Source organism: Heterodontus francisci, chromosome 10 (assembly GCF_036365525.1).
Source record: "Heterodontus francisci isolate sHetFra1 chromosome 10, sHetFra1.hap1, whole genome shotgun sequence".
Taxonomy (NCBI): domain Eukaryota; kingdom Metazoa; phylum Chordata; class Chondrichthyes; order Heterodontiformes; family Heterodontidae; genus Heterodontus; species Heterodontus francisci.
The window spans coordinates 28,973,649-28,992,150 of NC_090380.1; the positions used below are offsets into that span (position 1 = coordinate 28,973,649).

Consider the following 18,502-nt stretch of genomic DNA (forward strand, 5'->3'; position numbering starts at 1 on the left):
AAATGCCTGTCTGTTTCCCTGACTATGGAATCTCTTATAACATCTGCATTTCTGTACTTTGCTGTTCCATCCTGTATAGTCCCTTTCCCATTGGTGCCATGGTCCGGACTGCACTCCTTCAGGGTATTGTCACTCCCAGCGGTCTCCAATGCTGAGTACCAGTTTGAGAGTGGCACCCACCCCGAAGACTCCTACACCTCCTGCCTCTTCTGAGTCTGGATGACCACCCACCTACAATTGGAACTCTGCCTGCCTGCGGGGTAATCAGCTCCTGGAAGTTATGATCCAGGAAACGCTCCTGTTTCCTGATGCTCCGCAGTGACTCCAGCTGCCCCTCAAGCTTGGAAATCTTGAGCTTGAGCTGAAGCGGCTGGAGACACTTCCTACACATGTGATCACCCAAGACATGTGAATTGTCAAGGAGTTCCCACATGACACAGGAATTGCAAGCAACAGGTTACAGCTGTCCATCCATGATCTAAAAAATAACCCTATTCCCTCTTTTGCAATCTAGTGGTAACCTTGTTTAAAATATTAATTTTTATTAATGCCTCTTGACCTGCTTTATGCTAATACTCTTTTTAATTCACTTACTGTTATAATCGCCCCGATTGAAGTTTTCAATTTCCCAGCTCAAAATTTGTATGAGTGCCGTAGTTTTGAGAGAAAAAGAGAAATATTCATCAACCAATCACTTACACGCTTTGCTGTAACGCCACACTTTGATATTGTTTTGAACCCGGTCGATTTGCTCTGAACCCTCTACAGAGCTCTCTTATCCTCCCCACTGCCGGTCTCGCTCTTTGCCGCTGCTCTCTAATTATCCACGCCGCATGTCTTGCTGTGCTCTCACTCTTTGTTGCTGCTGTCTTATCCCTGCTGCCAATCTCGCTGTGCTCCCACTCTCTGTCGCTGCTATCTTATCACTGCCAATAGTCTCGCTGTGCTCTCACTCTCTGCCACTGCTCTTTTATCCTAACATAACTCGAGTAAACATTCCATGAGGAAAATAAAACCCTTGCTGGAAGTGCTCCACAAGCCATATTGGTTAAGGTGCTCATTGGTCATCCTGGGTGCAGGTTTGAAACAGGCATTAGGTCCCATTGTTAGTGCTTGTTGGGATCCTAGTGCCTGATTTAGTGCCGCTTTGCCAAATAGGATCCTGGCTGACTGCACTAAGCACCTTATGTGCCATGGCCTGTTTTCTCGGGTGCTCAGCAGCCAAACCAATGGTCCTTAAAGGGACTGCTGGAGGCTGCCAGCAAAAGGGAAGAACTGTGCACAATCATATACTTACCTGAATGTCGGGTCAGAAGCAGCACCAATGTTACTCCTGGTTCCATTGACTCACACCCATCACCCCCAACTTACCTGCTGCCCTTGGTCACCAGCCCAGCTGTCCAATCGTGCTCCCCCCACCCCCTCCGCCCACCAACAAGCAAGTTGCTTCTTGGTTCCCAGAAAGTTGATAAATGAGGCCAGAAGACCAATTTTCTGTGGTCCTGCCATTGGCCCTATTTGGAGCTGCATGGAATTCAGGCACAATCCTGCCTGTAGGATCTTTGATTCTATGTACATCTCGGTAGCTGAGAAATCCCTTGGAATCACAGACCTGCTTAACCCAATCTTACTGAATTCAGGTGAAAGTGGGAGGATTGTCTGCTAAGTTGAGCTACACTCTTCTCCAATGAGGGAGCTCAAGCAACCTAGCATGACTTGAACAAGTGCAATTGCAGACACTGCCGGAAATGATGGAGCAGCAGTAATAGTGGGGAATTACAGAGCATGCCATCTACAGCCTAAATGGGATTGTGTGGGGAAAAGTGACACATAGGAAAGAGGACAAATATGACTTCTTAAAAAAGTATATATTAGCCTTTATTACACATCAGTCATCTGAATTTTCAGTGGTGTTTAAGCAGTAGATTGCAGGATAGTGAGTTTACAAATTATTACGTTGTGGATCTTATTTCTCTGATGCTTGCTTCCTTTCCAGTTTGCACATTTCTGACTTCAGCCACCTCCTGTTTCTGGGTCCTGCACTCTGTCTTGGCTTGGGATGGTTCAGTCCTGTGCAGTCAGCTCTAGTTGACTCCTCAAAGCTCTACTTTTAACATCTTCAGCCTCTACTATATTCTGTCTGCTGCTGTAACTTTGCTTTGGCCTTGATATTAACAGTCCACACCCCCATGATGGGTGGGCAAGGGTTGGGAGGCGGGTGTTAAAAATGACAAAATGGGGAACATGAGTCCAGCATGCTGCATATGTGACTTTTGCCATTTTTACACTGGCAAATGTCAAGGTGTGTGACTGTCCTGCTGTGCAGAGATGGGACACTGCATTAACATATTTAAATCGTGCTCTCGCAGTGCAATTAGGAGTCCAATTAAAAGTTAACAGTTTTCCAGGGATTGGGAAACCAAGTAGTGCGAGGAAGGCGGGAGCTGCCAGCTCCACACAAGTTAAGTGCCTTTTACAGCACTTCTTGTGGGCTGGGAGAAGCAGGATTGCTCTTCCCATCCCCTGATGTGGTCAAACCAGGGCTTTGATTAGCTGTAGAAAAACTTCCTCCTCATTATATTCTAGCCCTCTAACTATAAAGGCTAACATTCCAGTTGCCTTTTTGTTTATAATTTTGTACCTGACTACTATATTTGTGATGTGTACATGGATTCCTAAGTCTCCTTTGACCTCCTTTGTTCCTAAATTTTTACTACATGATCCCAGCTGACACACCAGTGCAGTACAGAGGGAGTTAAATGGATAAAACATTAAATCAAGGCACATCTTCCTTTTCAGGTGGATGTAAAAGATCCCAAGAAGAGCAGGGGAGTTCTCCCAGTGTCCTGGACAACTTTTATCCCTCAACCAACATCATTAAAACTTATTCATTAGCCATTTATCTCATTGCTGTTTGTGGGAGTTTGCTATGTGCAAATTGACTGCTGGGTCTCCCTACATTACATCAGTGGCTACATTTTTAAAGTATTTCATTGGCTATAAAATGCTTTTGGACGGTCTGAGGTTGTGAAAGTCACTATAAAAATGCAAATCCTTTCCCGTTTTCTTCATTGGGAAGGGACATACTGCTTGCAATTCAGATTCCTTTTTCTAACTCCAGTATGTTCTGCCAAAATCTGTACTATTGCTAAAAGTGGAGACAGCATTAGAAGCAGGGCCTCAGGGGTTTAAGCAAAACTTGGTTGCGCCGCACTAATATCTGATCCAGTGTTGCATGGAGTTCCATTCTCCTGAAAATCCCCAAGTGGCCAATGCAGATCACATTTCATCAAAGTAACGTGTCTTAGGTATTAGAGATTGAAAACTGTCTTTGTTTGAGATGGGTGTCACAAAAACACAATGAACTGACTGGTTTTGACATGGATCCACTGATATTCAAGAGGAAAGAAGTACACTAGCACTCCCAGTAATTTGAGCATTCTTGCCTTAGGGAGACTGTGATGGAATTTGGCAGCAGATCTGTTAAATAGCCCATCCAACAGCCCAAGTAATGAGACCCATTATAGATGTCAAGCACAAGTTGAAAAGCCCAAAGCATTGTAGAAAGGAACAGGTGTTGCATGTGCTAGACCAGTATACATACCTGGAGAATGAGAGGCAAACAGTAGCTGAACACTCATATCACACTTAGGGAATTATAACTTGGTTGCACTTGGTACTATGTCCAGAGAGTACTTTTGTTGTGCGTTTGTGTATTTTATCAGCAAGTCACAAGAATGGGAGGGCTAATAATACTGTAGGAGGTGACAAACATGCAGGTGAAGCATGGTAAAGACATAGGGAGAGCTATTCCTGCAAGGGGTGGATGAACTAATTATCAGCCAGTCTCCTCAGTGAGATCCTGGCGAAGGTTCTCACAGCTGTGAAAGGTGCTTCTCCAAGAATACCCTAAATATTCTGTCTATCATTTCCTTGTTGGTGTTAAGTGCTCTCTCCCTCTTGGTGCCCTATGTTGATTCCTCATTGCACTGCTATGTTATGGAATGCAGCACTAATGATAAGTTTGTCTGATATGTACAATGGAATAACTCCTGATCCCTCTACTTCACCATACTTTTGGTATGCTTAATCATAGCTCTTGTACCTCATTGTATCTGTGCACAGTTGTTGTGGAGGTGTATTGGGCCATGGCTGCAGAGAGCAGTCTTGACCTCCTTGTATTTTTCTTCCTGGATCAGATAATGAGGGCAAGCTGGATTGCCTTAAAATAAAAGCATCATGACCACTTTCAGGCAAGCAAGCATTGACCTGTGTGATCCTGTGCAGCTGATTAACACATTGCTGGAGTGGTAGCCCTCTTCATTCATGAATGGACCACTATTGTAGCTACATGGGTGTAAAGAGTGACATCCTGCACCTAAAGAAATCTGACCATAAATAACCTAGGTTTCCCCCTTCCTGAAAGGGTCAGTTGTCAAGCAAACAAAGAACAGTAAAGCACAGAATTAGGCCATTCGGCCCTCCAAGCCTGCGCTGATCTTGTTGCCTGTCTAAACTAAAACCTTCTGCACTTCCGGGGACCGTATCCCTCTGTTCCCATCCTATTCATGTATTTGTCAAGAAGCCTCTTAAACGTCGCAATCGTGCCTGCTCCCACCACCTACCCTGGCAGCAAGTTCCAGGCACTCACCACCCTCTGTGTAAAGAACTTGCCTCGCACATCCCCTCTAAACTTTGCCCCTCGCACAGTAAACCTATGTCCCCTACTAACTGACTCCTCCAGCCTGGGAAAAAGCTTCTGACTATCCACTCTGTCCATGCCGCTCATAACTTTGTAAACCTCTATCATGTCGCCCCTCCACCTCCGTCGTTCCAGTGAAAACAATCCGAGTTTATCCAACCTCTCCTCATAGCTAATGCCCTCCAGACCAGGCAACATCCTGGTAAACCTCCTCTGTACCCTCTCCAAAGCCTCCACATACTTCTGGTAATGTGGTGACCAGAATTGCACGCAATATTCCAAGTGTGGCCTAACTAAGGTTCTGTACAGCTGCAGCATGACTTGCCAATTTTTATACTCTATGCCCCGACCGATGAAGGCAAGCATGCCGTATGCCTTCTTGACTACCTTATCCACCTGCGTTGCCACTTTCAGTGACCTGTGGACCTGTACGCCCAGATCTCTCTGCCTGTCAATACTCCTAAAGGTTCTGCCATTTACTGTATACCTCCCACCTGCATTAGACCTTCCAAAATGCATTACCTCACATTTGTCCGGATTAAACTCCATCTGCCATTTCTCCACCCAAGTCTCCAACCGATCTATATCCTGCTGTATCCTCTGACAATCCTCATCACTATCCGCAACTCCACCAACCTTTGTGTCGTCCGCAAACTTACTAATCAGACCAGCTACATTTTCCTCCAAATCATTTATATATAATACAAACAGCAAAGGTCCCAGCACTGATCCCTGCGGAACACCACTAGTCACAGCCCTCCATTCAGAAAAGCACCCTTCCACTGCTACCCTCTGTCTTCTATGACCGAGCCAGTTCTGTATCCATCTTGCCAGCTCACCTCTGATCCCGTGTGACTTCACATTTTGTACCAGTCTGCCATGAGGGACCTTGTCAAAGGCTTTACTGAAGTCCATATAGATAACATCCACTGCCCTTCCTTCATCAATCATCTTTGTCACTTCCTCAAAAAACTCAATCAAGTTAGTGAGACACGACCTCCCCTTCACAAAACCAGGCTGCCTCTCGCTAATAAGTTCATTTGTTTCCAAATGATTCAGTCCTTCTTGAATCACTGCAGTCTATGTTGTGATGGTACTCCTGCAATGTTGTTAGGTAGGCAACGGCAGGATTTTGACCATGCAATAATAAAGCAAGAGTGATATCTGTCCAAGTCAGGATGGTATGCGGCTTGGAGGTCATGGTGGTCCCATGCACCTGTTGCCCTTGTCCTTAGAGGTTGAGATCAATGGTTTTGTACATGCTGCCAAAAAAGCATTGGGGAAATGGTGCAGTAGATCCTTTAGGTAGTACACAATACAGCCATGGTATGCCGATGGTAGAGGGATGGGATGCTTAAGCTAGTGGATGGTTTGCCAATCCAGTAGATAGCTTTGTTCTGGATATTGTGAAGCCTTGAGTGATTTTGGAGCTGCACCCATCCAGGTAAGTGGAAACTATTCTATTATATTGCTGACATGCCTTTTTGTCGGTGGTAGAAAGGCTTTACGGAGTCGGGGGTGGAATTTATAATGACGGTAGGGGTCTCAACGTTGAGAGAAACCGACGCAGAACGGAAGGCCCGCCGAATTTAGTGTCAATCAGGCACTTAAATTGACATTGGCGGGCCTTCCATAGGATTTAGGACCCTGCCGCTGGAAGTCCCGGCCTTACAGAACTGCCGGCCAATCAGAGGCCGGCAACTGCAGCACCGTTGTGGAGGCAGTGGCTGCTGCTGCAGCGACCAAACACCGAGTGGTGGCACTGGAACCAGGCTTATGGTAGGTCAGGGTGGCGCTTGCAGGGGAGGGAGTGGTCGGCAGCAAGTCTATGGCAAAAGTGATGATGTTGCTTGCTGGAGCAAACAACATGTCAGTCACCTGCTTAATACGTTTGTGTAATGTAGATGGACTGATATTGCTGATGGCCCCTGCGGGGGCCTAGAATGAATTTGGGATGAAAATGTTCAGGGCTGAAGTGACACTAGGACATATTGATCGTAGAGTTTTGATGAAAGGTCAACAACCTGAAACTTTAACTCTGTTTCTTTCTCCACAGATTCTACTTGACCTGCTGAGTATTTCCAACACTTTCTGTTTTAATGACACATTGACAGTACCTTGTTTTACCGTGAAGTTTAGCCATAGATCAGCTTGAAGCATGTTTCACAACTTTGTCATGGCCTCCCTGGTGAATCAAAGTCTCTGCATACATTGTTCCTCTATCTCTATTGTTGCCTGTGTCTGCACTGCAAGGCGAATAATGCAGTCCTCTGAAATTGTCATCTGGTTTGCCTTCCATTCTTTTGTTCCTCTTTTTTCTTAATCCAGATAGTAGAAATAAAAAGTGATTCTTGTAAGGACACACACTGTGTCAAGGGGTTGGGTGCTGTAGAAATGAATGTGCTGAAAGTCGAATTACAAAGTTCTGACATCTACATAAAGTTGCCCAGAATAAAAACAAAAATCCACAAAAGTAGGGGAAAAAGTAAATTTAAATCACATCTAAAAGAGCTTCAAAATTTAAATAGATTAGCATTGGTAGGAAGAGACTGGATAACCTTAGAATCGCTAATTCAAATGGGGAAATTGAGAAACCCTGTACATCTGACAGAAAGGCCAGAAAATGGTGTTCCCACTTAAATGACATCAGTTCACCCACATAATAACATTATAAAGAAGCTCCAGCCTATTACAATGGGAGCTTCAGATGCCCAATACAGTCCATACCAGAAATGAGTAGATATTCAGTGTCACTAATCTCCCCGCCTATTGTTCCACCCCATTGTGCTCAGTTATTCGGGTGCAAGGGGCAACAACGATTAGCCCCCTTCAATCTATTTGGGAGTCTTTCAGTTCTTGTAGAGTGAGTTAAGCAAAGGAAAATCTTGTGTAGCTTGAAATGTTCCTTTAAATAATGTACAGACTAATTGTTTTTGTACACTGATACTCAATAGTATATTTCAGAAACATGGGATAAATAAAATTAAATATTGTATATTTTTCGCCAGCCATTAAACGGGCCGATTTACATACTTTAAGAAAATTGGAGCCATAAAACAGAGAGTGTGATTAATAGACTAAATTTTATAGCATTTATACAATTTGCAGATAATTAATGGCACCTGGTGTCTTTTGCAATCTGATTTCCCACTGAGACCAATTTCTAGGTCTGCAAAGCTCACAAGTCCTAATTAGTGTTGGTTCAGGTCCAAATTACTGTCAAAGTGTTCAGCTTAAATTCCGCAGCCTGGTAACATTAGCTCGAACCTATGCTCGTTGCATAACAGGATAGATATGAAAAATACAAATCTACAAACGTATGTTTGCAAAGGAAAACTATGGGCTCAAAATTCTGGCAGAGTGAGAGGATGGAAGTGGGGAAGACTGCCCATAGCTTCGAGAAGGGGGCAAAACTTGGATCCACCAAGTCTCTGCCGCACTTGCACTTCATCTCAAATTCCTATTGGGGAAGGGGAATGGGGGAGTCTTTCATCTACTCCCCTTTCCTATAGGTGAAGCGTGGTGGGGGTTGGCAAGAAAGAACGAAGAACAGTACAGCACAGGAACAGGCTATTTGGCCCTTCAAGCCTGCGCCGATCTTGATGCCTGCCGAAACTAAAACCTTCTGCACTTCCGGGGTTCATATCCCTCTATTCCCATCCTATTCATATATTTGTCAAGATGCCTCTTAAACGTCTCGATGGTACCTGCTTCCACCACCTCCCCGGCAACAAGTTCCAGGCACTCACCACCCTCTGTGTAAAGAACTTGCCTCGCACATCCCCTCTAAACTTTGCCTCTCTCACCTTAAACCTACGTCCCCTAGTAACTGACTCTTCCACCCTGGGAAAAAACTTCTGACTATCCACTCTGTCCATGCCGCTTATAACTTTGTAAACCTCTATCATGTCGCCCCTCCACCTCCGTCGTTCCAGTGAAAACAATCCGAGTTTATCCAACCTCTCCTCATAGCTAATGCCCTCCAGACCAGGCAACATCCTGGTAAACCTCTTCTGTACCCTCTCCAAAGCCTCCACGTCCTTTTGGTAGTGTGGCGACCAGAATTGCACGCAATATTCTAAGTATGGCCTAACTAAAGTTCAGTACAGCTGCAGCATGACTTGCCTACTTTTATACTCTATGCCCCGACCGATGAAGGCAAGCATGCCGTATGCCTTCTTGACTACCTTATCCACCTGCATTGCCACTTTCAGTGACCTGTGGACCTGTAGGCCCAGATCTCTCTGTCTGTCAATACTCCTAAGGGTTCTGCCATTTACTGTATACCTCCCACCTGCATTAGACCTTCCAAAATGCATTACCTCACATTTGTCTGGATCAAAGTCCATCTGCCATTTCTCCACCCAAGTCTCCAACCGATCTATATCCTGCTGTATCCTCTGACAATCCTCATCACTATCCGCAACTCCACCAACCTTTGTTTTGTCCACAAACTTACTAATCAGACCAGCTACATTTTCCTCCAAATCAATTATATATACTACAAAGAGCAAAGGTCCAAGCACTGATCCCTGTGGAACACCACTAGTCACATCCCTCCATTCAGAAAAGCACCCTTCCACTGCTGCCCTCTGTCTTCTATGACTGAGCCAGTTCTGTATCCATCTTGCCAGCTCCCCTCTGATCCCATGTGACTTCACCTTTTGTATCAGTCTGCCATGAGGGACCTTGTCAAAGGCTTTACTGAAGTCCATATAGATAACATCCACTGCCCTTCCTTCATCAATCATCTTTGTCACTTCCTCAAAAAACTCAATCAAATTAGTGAGACACGACCTCCCCTTCACAAAACCATGCTGCCTCTCGCTAATAAGTCCATTTGTTTCCAAATGGGAGTAAATCCTGTCCCGAAGAATCCTCTCTAATAATTTCCCTACCACTGACGTAAGGCTCACCGGCCTATAATTTCCTAGATTATCCTTGCTACCCTTCTTAAACAAAGGAACAACATTGGCTATTCTCCAGTCCTCTGGGACCTCACCTGTAGCCAATGAGGATGCAAAGATTTCTGTCAAGGCCCAAGCAATTTCTTCCTTTACCTACCTCAGTATTCTGGGGTAGATCCCATCAGGCCCTGGGGACTTATCTACCTTAATTCTTTGCAAGACACCCAACACCTCCTCCTTTTTGATAATGAGATGACTGAGACTATCTACACTCCCTTCCCTGTGCTCATCATCAACCAAGTCCTTCTCCTTGGTGAATACTGATGCAAAGTACTCATTTAGTACCTCGCCCATTTCCTCTGCCTCCCCACATAGATTCCCTTCTCTGTCCTTGAGTGGGCCAACCCTTTCCCTGGTTACCCTCTTGCTCTTTATATACGTATAAAAAGCCTTGAGATTTTCCTTAATCCTGTTTGCCAATGACTTTTCATGACCCCTTTTAGCCCTCCTGACTCCTTGCTTAAGTTCCTGCCTACTGTCTTTATATTCCTCAAGGGATTCGTCTGTTCCTAGCCTTCCAGCCCTTACGAATGCTTCCTTTTTCTTTTTGACGAGGCTCACAATATCCCGCGTTAGCCAAGGTTCCCGAAACTTGCCAAACTTATCCTTCTTCCTCACAGGAACATGCTGGTCCTGGATGCTAATCAACTGACATTTGAAAGACTCCCAGATGTCAGATGTTGATTTACCCTCAAACAGCCGCCCCCAATCTAAATTCTTCAGTTCCTGCCTAATATTGTTATAATTAGCCTTCCCCCAATTTAGCACCTTCACCCGAGGACTACTCTTATCCTTATCCACAAGTACCTTAAAACTTACGGAACTATGGTCACTGTTCCCGAAATGCTGCCCTACTGAAATTTGAACCACCTGGCCGGGCTCATTCCCCAATACCAGGTCTAGTACGGCCCCATCCCTAGTTGGACTATCTACATATTGTTTCAAGAAGCCCTCCTGGATGCTCCTTACAAATTCTGCCCCATCCAAGCCCCTAGCACTAAGTGAGCCCCAGTCAATATAGGGGAAGTTAAAATCACCCACCACTACAACCCTGTTACCTTTACATCTTTCCAAAATCTGTCTACATATCTGCTGCTCTATCTCCCGCTGGCTGTTGGGAGGCCTGTAGTAAACCCCCAACATCGTGACTGCACCCTTCCTATTCCTGAACTCCACCCATATTGCCTCGCTGCATGACCCCACAGTTGAGTCATTTTCACTTCTGCTGAGTGTGTCATCCAGGTTCAAGTCCTCCTTGGTTTCTAGGTGTTGACACAGGTCTTAGATTGAGGCCCAACTTTGTTACATAGCGTTTTTCACTAAGGTTCACTTTCATAGCACATTGAAAGCCTTTTTGTCATTTTGGGTGCCACTGATGCCTGAAAGTTTCTCTCGTATAGCCCTGAACCTCCTGGGTCATTGACTCGTGCTGTTTCTGCTGTTCTTCCTCTAAGGTATCTAGCTTCAATGTTACATGCAAGCTACAGAGTTCAGAGAAACGCTTCTCCATTATCCATGTCTCCTATACTGTAGCTCCCTTTGCCAGCTTTCAATGAGAGAAATTAACTCACTGTGGGAATGAAGCATATCCTGAATAAATTTGTACATTCCGCTTCATTTGCAAAGTAAGCAAAAGGTTGTTAATGGTGGCTTATTGTGTTAAGAGGTAATAGAAATAATGACCTCCAAGAGCAAGTTTAGAAGTATAGTATAGGCAATTGATGACACCTTCCCAATTAATGCTAAATCAAAGAATAACTGCTCCCTAACACACATGTGTACATGAGTTTTTATGCACAGCGGAAGTTAAACCTCCTGGGAAGTTCTAATCTACTTAAACTGTCATTTGTTTATTAAAATCTAAATTAGTACCTCCAACAACTTGCAGTATTTGGCCAACTGCATGCAGAATGTTGCTTCTGTTTCAAAACATTTACATCTGCTCATCTGAGAGTTGATCCAACAACAAGGAGAGGTGAGAGGTGCTGCTTGCAGCAGTAGACACAGGTACATGAAAGCTGAAACTTTACCATTTATGGTACCACTTTTGAGTGTTGACAAGGTGATTTCTGAAGTTATTTTTCTGGCCTTGTGTCCCTGGCACAGAGGTAGTATACCTGAAGATGTCTTGAACATCCAACACAAGTGTGCCTGTTGTGTAGCCACCACTCTTTTTCTGTCCATTTAAAGAAAGAAAATTGGAACATATAAGTTCATAATGAAAACTATGCTTGCCATAAGTCTTCATTGATAATAGGAGGCCCAGCATGTGCCAGTGCTGGTCCTTTCATCTTTTTGCTCCTTCGTTTCTCCCCTTCCCTCCTCCTATCCTCGAAGTAAGGGCTTCCTGGCTTGGATACATATCCATGGAGGCCAAGTTGCCATTCATCATGTGTGTGGCTGAAGTGTTGGCAAACTGTTTGACCATTGTGGGGGCATCACAGTGGAGCCTGATCCTCTCCTTACCCGATATCCACAGAATTACCTGTCGGTAGAGATCACTAGTAAGCTATTGAACAGGAATGGGAAGCTGGCTGATAAGAACAGAGCAACATAAGAAATAGGAGCAGGAGTAGGCCAGTTGGCCCCTCAAGCCTGCCCCACCATTCAATAAGATCATGGCTGACTTGCCCCACACCTCAACTCCTCTTTCATGCCAGCTCCTCAGCCCTCAACTCCCAATATTTCAAAAGTCTATCTGCCTCCTCTTTAAATACTTTCAGTGATCTAGCCTCCTCAACTCTCTGGGGTAGAGAATTCCAGACATTCATGACCCCTTGAGAGAAGAAATTCCTTTGCATCTCAGTTTTAAATGAGTGTCCCCTTATTCTGTAACTATGTCCCCTAGTTCGAGATTCCCCCACTAGTGGAAACATCTTCTCAACAACTACCCTGTCAAGCCCCCTCAGAATCTTGTACGTTTCAACAAGATCACCCCTCATTCTTCTAAACTCTAATGAATAAAGGCCTAACCTGTTTAGCCGTTCTTGATAAGTCAACCCCTTCATCCCAGGAATCAGCCTAGTGAATCTCTTTTGAACTGCCTCCAATGCCAGTATATCCTTTCTTAAATATGGGGACCAAAACTGTACACAGTACTCCAGGTGCTGCCTCACCAACACCCTGTACAGTTGTAACAAGACTTCTCTATTTTAAAACTCAATAAAGGCCAAAATTCCTTTTGCTTTCTTAATTACTTGCTGCACCTGCATATAACTTTTTGTGTTTCATGCACAAGAACACCAAGATCCCTCTGTGCTGCACTTTTTTGAAGTCTCTCTCTATTTAAATAATAGTCTGCCTTTTGATTCTTCCTACCAAAGTGCATGACCTCACACTTTCCTACATTCAACTCCATCTGCCAAGTTTTTGCCCACTCACTCAACCTATCTATATCCCCTTGCTGATTCCTTATATCCTCATCACAACATGCCCTCCCACCTATTTTTGTATCATCAGCAAATTTGGATATATTACACTCTGCCCCCTCCTCTATGTCATTAATATCTTCCTTCCTTCTCTTCCTAATCTAATAGTGCCCTTGCTGGCATCCTATGTTCTACTGGGCATTATAAACCTCAATAATCACAGAACAAAAAACAGTCTAAACTGTTTCTATAAATGAAGTATTCTTTCATGATTTAAACTGTTAATTGGCATAAAGAGGATACACACTGGCTGACAGTACAGAAACAAGGTAACAGCAATTCTAATGAATCATGTTCAAATACACATTTTCCTTTCATAAGTCTGAATAAAGTGGTATAGAATTTACGAGGTCTAAACTCCTCACATACCATTCAGCCCAAATGTCCACGTAAAAATCAGATTTAAACTACATTTTAAGTCAGGAGAAATGGTTGCTTTCCCTATCCAACAAAAATCATTCAATATTAAAAGTTCTGCTGGACACACAGATACAGTGAGAACATTTTGTCCAAGTGAAAACGTTTGGGAAAAGAGTGGGTGAGTGGGACTAACTGGCTAGCTCATACAAAGAGCTAGCACAGGCACGATGAGTTGAATGGCTTCCTTCTATGCTGAGAGATTCTATGAGATGATTGCTGAGTGAAGGTAAAGTGTAGCATCCCATATAATGGATGGAAGTATTTCCATTCAATGACACACACATGGGCTAGGAGCCTAAAGCAAACATTGCGGGTTTGGTGCTATAATTGAAAAGGAATACCTCGGTTACATCGGAGTCCATGTATGTGTGATCATCTACCTACCGTTGACCTCAGATATTACAACCCATTGACAGGCACTTCACAAGATAGCTACAGATGAAGAAGGACATTTACCCAATCTTAATTCATCCATTCAGAGAAAACCTAATACCCCACCCCCTCCAATGTAGCATCCAATTGCTTTCTGAACTATATTTCTATTAGATAATGCAATCACCAGGATAGTAAGTGGTGATCTAGATGGCCTTTTGACATCTACCAATTCCTATGCTTCTATTTCCTTATTTTCCTAAATGATCCTGTGTTTTTGCCTCATTCCTCTCTCTGGAGGTTTATTCTACATGTTGATCACTCTTTCTCTGAAGAAGACTTTCCTGATATTAGTCCTAAAATCAGCTTTTACTAGTTTGAATCTATGTCCTCTAGTTCTATTTTTACAATTTAATTTAAAGTAATATTCCAGATTCATATTTCCTGAACAAACATCATCAGTCAGATGCTTCATTCCTTGGCTGAGAAGCCTGAGTCTTTCCAATCCTGTCTCATTACTCAGACCTGACACTAGTAATCAGCCTCGTGGTTCTTCTCTACTCTGCTCCAGTGCTTGGATGTATCTCTTTTTTTTCTTGCCAGGTAGAAACTAGACACAACTAGCCTGGATATCAATTGGCAGACATGCTGGGAGAAGGCGGGCCGAATATTGCATGGGAAACCCGTAACTCTGTTCAACATGCCTATCGGTGGCTTTTTAACTCAGACACATCATTATCATTTTACTTCAGGGTTTGCTGTCTAATCAGCAGCAGCAGGTTTGATGAGGACGGGGAACTGGTGGATGTTTGTACTTAGATTTCCAGAAGGCATTTGATAAGGTGCCACATCAAAAATTATTGCAGAACATAAAATCTCATGGTTTAGGGGATAACATATTGGCATGGATAGAAGATTGGCTAGCTAACAGGAAACAGAGAGTCGGCATAAATGGGTCATTTTCTGGTTTGCAAGATGTAACAAGTGGTGTGCCACAGGGATCTGTGCTGGGGCCTCAACTTTTTACAATTTATATAAATGACTTAGATGAAGGGACTGAAGGTATGGTTGCTAAATTTGCTGATGACACAAAGATAAGAAAGTAACTTGTGAAGAGGACATAAGGAGGCTACATAGGGATATAGATAAGTTAAGTGAGTGGGCAAAGACCTGGAAAATGGAGTATCATGTGGGAAAGTGTGAAATTGTCTACTTTGGCAGGAAGAATAGCAAGCATATTATTTAGATGGTGAGAGATTGTAGAGCTCTGAGATGCAGAGGGATCTGGGTGTCCTAGTGCATGAATCGCAAAAGGTTAGTATGCAGGTACAGCAAGTAATTAGGAAAGCTAATAGAATGTTATCGTTTATTGCGAGGGGAATTGAATACAAAAGTAGGGAGGTTGTGCTCCAGCTATACAGGGCATTGGTGAGACCACATCTGGAGTACGGTGTACAGTAATGATCTCCTTATTTAAGGAAGGATGTAAATGCGTTGGAGGCAGTACATAGAAGGTTTACTAGACTAATATCTGGAATGGGTGGGCTTTCTTACAAGGAAAGATTGGACAGGCTAGGCTTGTATCTGCTGGAATTTAGAAGAGTAAGAGGCGACTTGATTGAAACATATAAGATCCTGAGGGGTCTTGACAGGTGGATGTGGAAAGGATGTTTCTCCTTGTGGGAGAATCTCGAACTAGGGGTCACTGTTTAAAAATAAGGGTTCGCCCATTGAAGACAGAGAGGAGAAATTTTTTCTCTCAGAGGGTCATGAGTCTTTGGAATTCTCTTCCTCAAAAGAAGCAGAGTCTTTGAATATTTTTAAGGCAAATGTTGATAGATTCTTGATAAGCAAGGGGGTGGAAGGTTATGGAGGGTAGGTGGAAATGTGGAGTAATCAGTTTAGCCATGAACCTATTGAATGGCAGAGCAGGCTCGAAGGGCCTAGTGGCCTACTCCTGCTTCTAATTCTTATGTTCGTATGATGTGATCTCAACTCCAGTATTTAAAGGGCCAATCCAATGATGCAATTTGAAGTAGCTGGATTTGGAAACAAGAGATGAGGAAGAATGGATTCAAGACGTTAGAAGGCTGTTCCCCGGATCACTGATGCCTCTCTTGATGTGCTGCTGGGGCCTTTGAGGAGCTGGAAGAACATACTATTCCCCAGCAATGGGAGGAAGAAACCTCCGGCCGAAGAAGGCATATTTTGAGGTTGCCCAGGAAGTGAACAGCAGAAGCCTAATTTTGCGCTCCTGGATGCAGTGCAGGAAGTGGTCTAATGACCTAACCAGGTCAGGAGAGGTGAGTATAGTGGTGCATTCACCTACATCCTGCACATCACTGTGCACATCACCCCAACCCCCCTCACTCTGCCTTCTCGGGCCTACCCCATCACATCACTCTTCACACACTTACTTTGTAGATGCACCCATCCTTTTCTGTCTATGCACTTCTGCACATCTCCTTCTATCCACCCACCACTGCCACTCCCCATCACCTTTCTGCAATTTCACGCCTCCTCCTGATAGTCACCTTCACCATCGGGTGACCACATGCCATTACACTCACTCATAGGGCTGTTCTTTCCCTTGTTGCAGGAGAGGAGAGCACAGAACACAAGGGGAGAGGGGGAGAACCAGAGGTGGTCCTCCAGCTATCTCACCACCAACAACTCCAGAGGAGGTGGCACTGGAGATCAATGGCATTTCGGCATCCCTGATATCAGAGACGGGCAGTTCCAGCTTCCTGGTGACACAATTAAATATCAGCCACTCACAATTCATATGGCAATCAGTCAGGCTGACTTGGTTTCAAGAGAGATATGATCATCTTCATATGATAACTTGCAGCATTCTTACCTTGTCAGTACTCATTCATGTCTTTTATCTCCAACAGGGCCTTCACGCTTGCAGCAGTTGTCACTGGAGGTTGGGGATGACACATCTTCAGAGGAAATGAATCCTTTGAGGATGCACGGTCACAGGAGTCATGGCTACCATGCAGCAGTTCAGATACTTGCACTTCAGTGTGACCTTGCAGACTTTAACCTGGTGACTCATACTTCACAAGTCAGCAAGAGCATGTGGTGGCAGGGACAACAATGGAGAGTTCACATCAGTGGGCACAGCCCTCTCCAAGCAGCTGCTCAGCTGCCCACAGATGCTGTATCTCGAGGGGCCATCTATGAAAAGGAGAATCATTCAGCAGCAGCAAATAAGGTGCAATGCACTGACAGCCCTGCCAATCCCATTCACCACCAATGAGATGTTTTCCTCCATGGATAAAGTGGCCAGTTCTCCGGAACATCAAACGCTCCAATCAAGTGAATCCATCCACAACTTGACCACCGCTGGGCACACTCTGAATGCCAACATGTCAGCCACATTAAATAGGTTGGCAGATACCTTAAACCTTGGCTTTACAGTGCCACACTGATCTGCATCAAAGTGCTCTCCAACACAGTGGATGGAGTGAAATGAGGCTGGGCCATGAAAAGAATGATGGTGAACGGGGACACGGAAGTGGGCTATCTACGCAAAATGCTTACACTTCTCATCCATTGTGCCCACCTCAATCAGTACCCGATATGTGACCTTGTGTCCCTAAGGCCGAGTCTGCCTCTGCACAGGTGCAGCTGAAGTATTCTTTGGCAGGGCCCTCATGGGCCTTAAAACACAGAGGATGTTGACCAAGAGCATCTCAGCATTCAGAGCAGGGATCTGATCACCTTATCTCTACCTCTGCTCACACCAGGTATTGCCTACTGAAAGGCACCTCCAGATCTATCGAAGCACCTGAAGTGCATCTTCAGTATGCCGATGGCCTGTTCAGTCACACATCTGGTGCTGATATAGCAGTCATGGCCGTGCTAATGTGCTTCATTAGTTGTGTTTTTTATTTGTGTCATAACAACAGGTTTGAAGTGGGTAATCCCTTGCATCCTAGTAGCTACTCCTTAAATGTGATTGCAGGTCCAAAGAAGTCAGGGACTGTTGCATACACTTGTCAAAATATCTTTGTTTGCACACCAGCTGCAGATTGATGGAGTAGAAGCCATTGTGGTTGATGAACACTCATGGGTGATCTATGGATACCTTAATTGCCTAATGTATAGTCAATGACTCCCTGCACCTGTGAGAAGCCAGCAAGAGACACAAACCTGGGCACCCACTCATTCTGACTGACCTCACTACAGGCAAAGTTCACATGATAGCTGGTCCTGGCAGGCAAGTATCAGTCATCTGTCTTATGCATTTCTGGGCAGCTGGTTGGAAGATCCTGAATATGTCTCTGGCAAATCCCTGGAAGCATCAAGAGGCAATAAAGCTAAGGGCAGTGGTGACTTTGACAGAACTGGCAATGCGTGGAACCACTAGGAGCAGGTCTTCATCTAGGAGGCTGCAGATGTCTGCACCAACTGCTGTGACACCCGGAGGCTCCTGAGACATCAGCTGTTTAGACATGTCAAAGAAACTTAGACTCTGTTTGTAGACCCTATTTTGTGGGTAGTGCTTCCTGTGAGCCGCACACCTCAGCTGCTCCCCTCTCATCTGCTCCCCTCTCATCTGCTCCCCTCTCATCTGCTCCCCTCTCAGCTGCTCCCCTCTCAGC

At 44.5% G+C, this 18,502-nt stretch overlaps 1 protein-coding gene across 10 annotated transcripts in view; it reads right to left on the bottom strand.

Annotated features, from left to right (window-relative positions):
- The window catches only part of LOC137374372 (putative claudin-24), a 149,227-nt gene that overhangs the window by 43,476 nt on the left and 87,249 nt on the right, over window positions 1-18,502 (bottom strand). The window contains exons 1-2 of one of the 10 annotated variants that reach the window (XM_068040354.1): window positions 11,700-11,770; window positions 6,820-7,088 (exon numbers count right to left, since the gene is read on the bottom strand). The exons of 5 other annotated variants lie outside the window; for them this stretch is intronic. In XM_068040354.1, the coding sequence (XP_067896455.1) occupies window positions 6,820-6,862 (43 nt within the window). In that variant the 5' untranslated portion in view covers window positions 6,863-7,088; window positions 11,700-11,770. 4 more of the 10 variants (XM_068040351.1, XM_068040352.1, XM_068040349.1 and 1 more) reach the window with 4 other exon arrangements.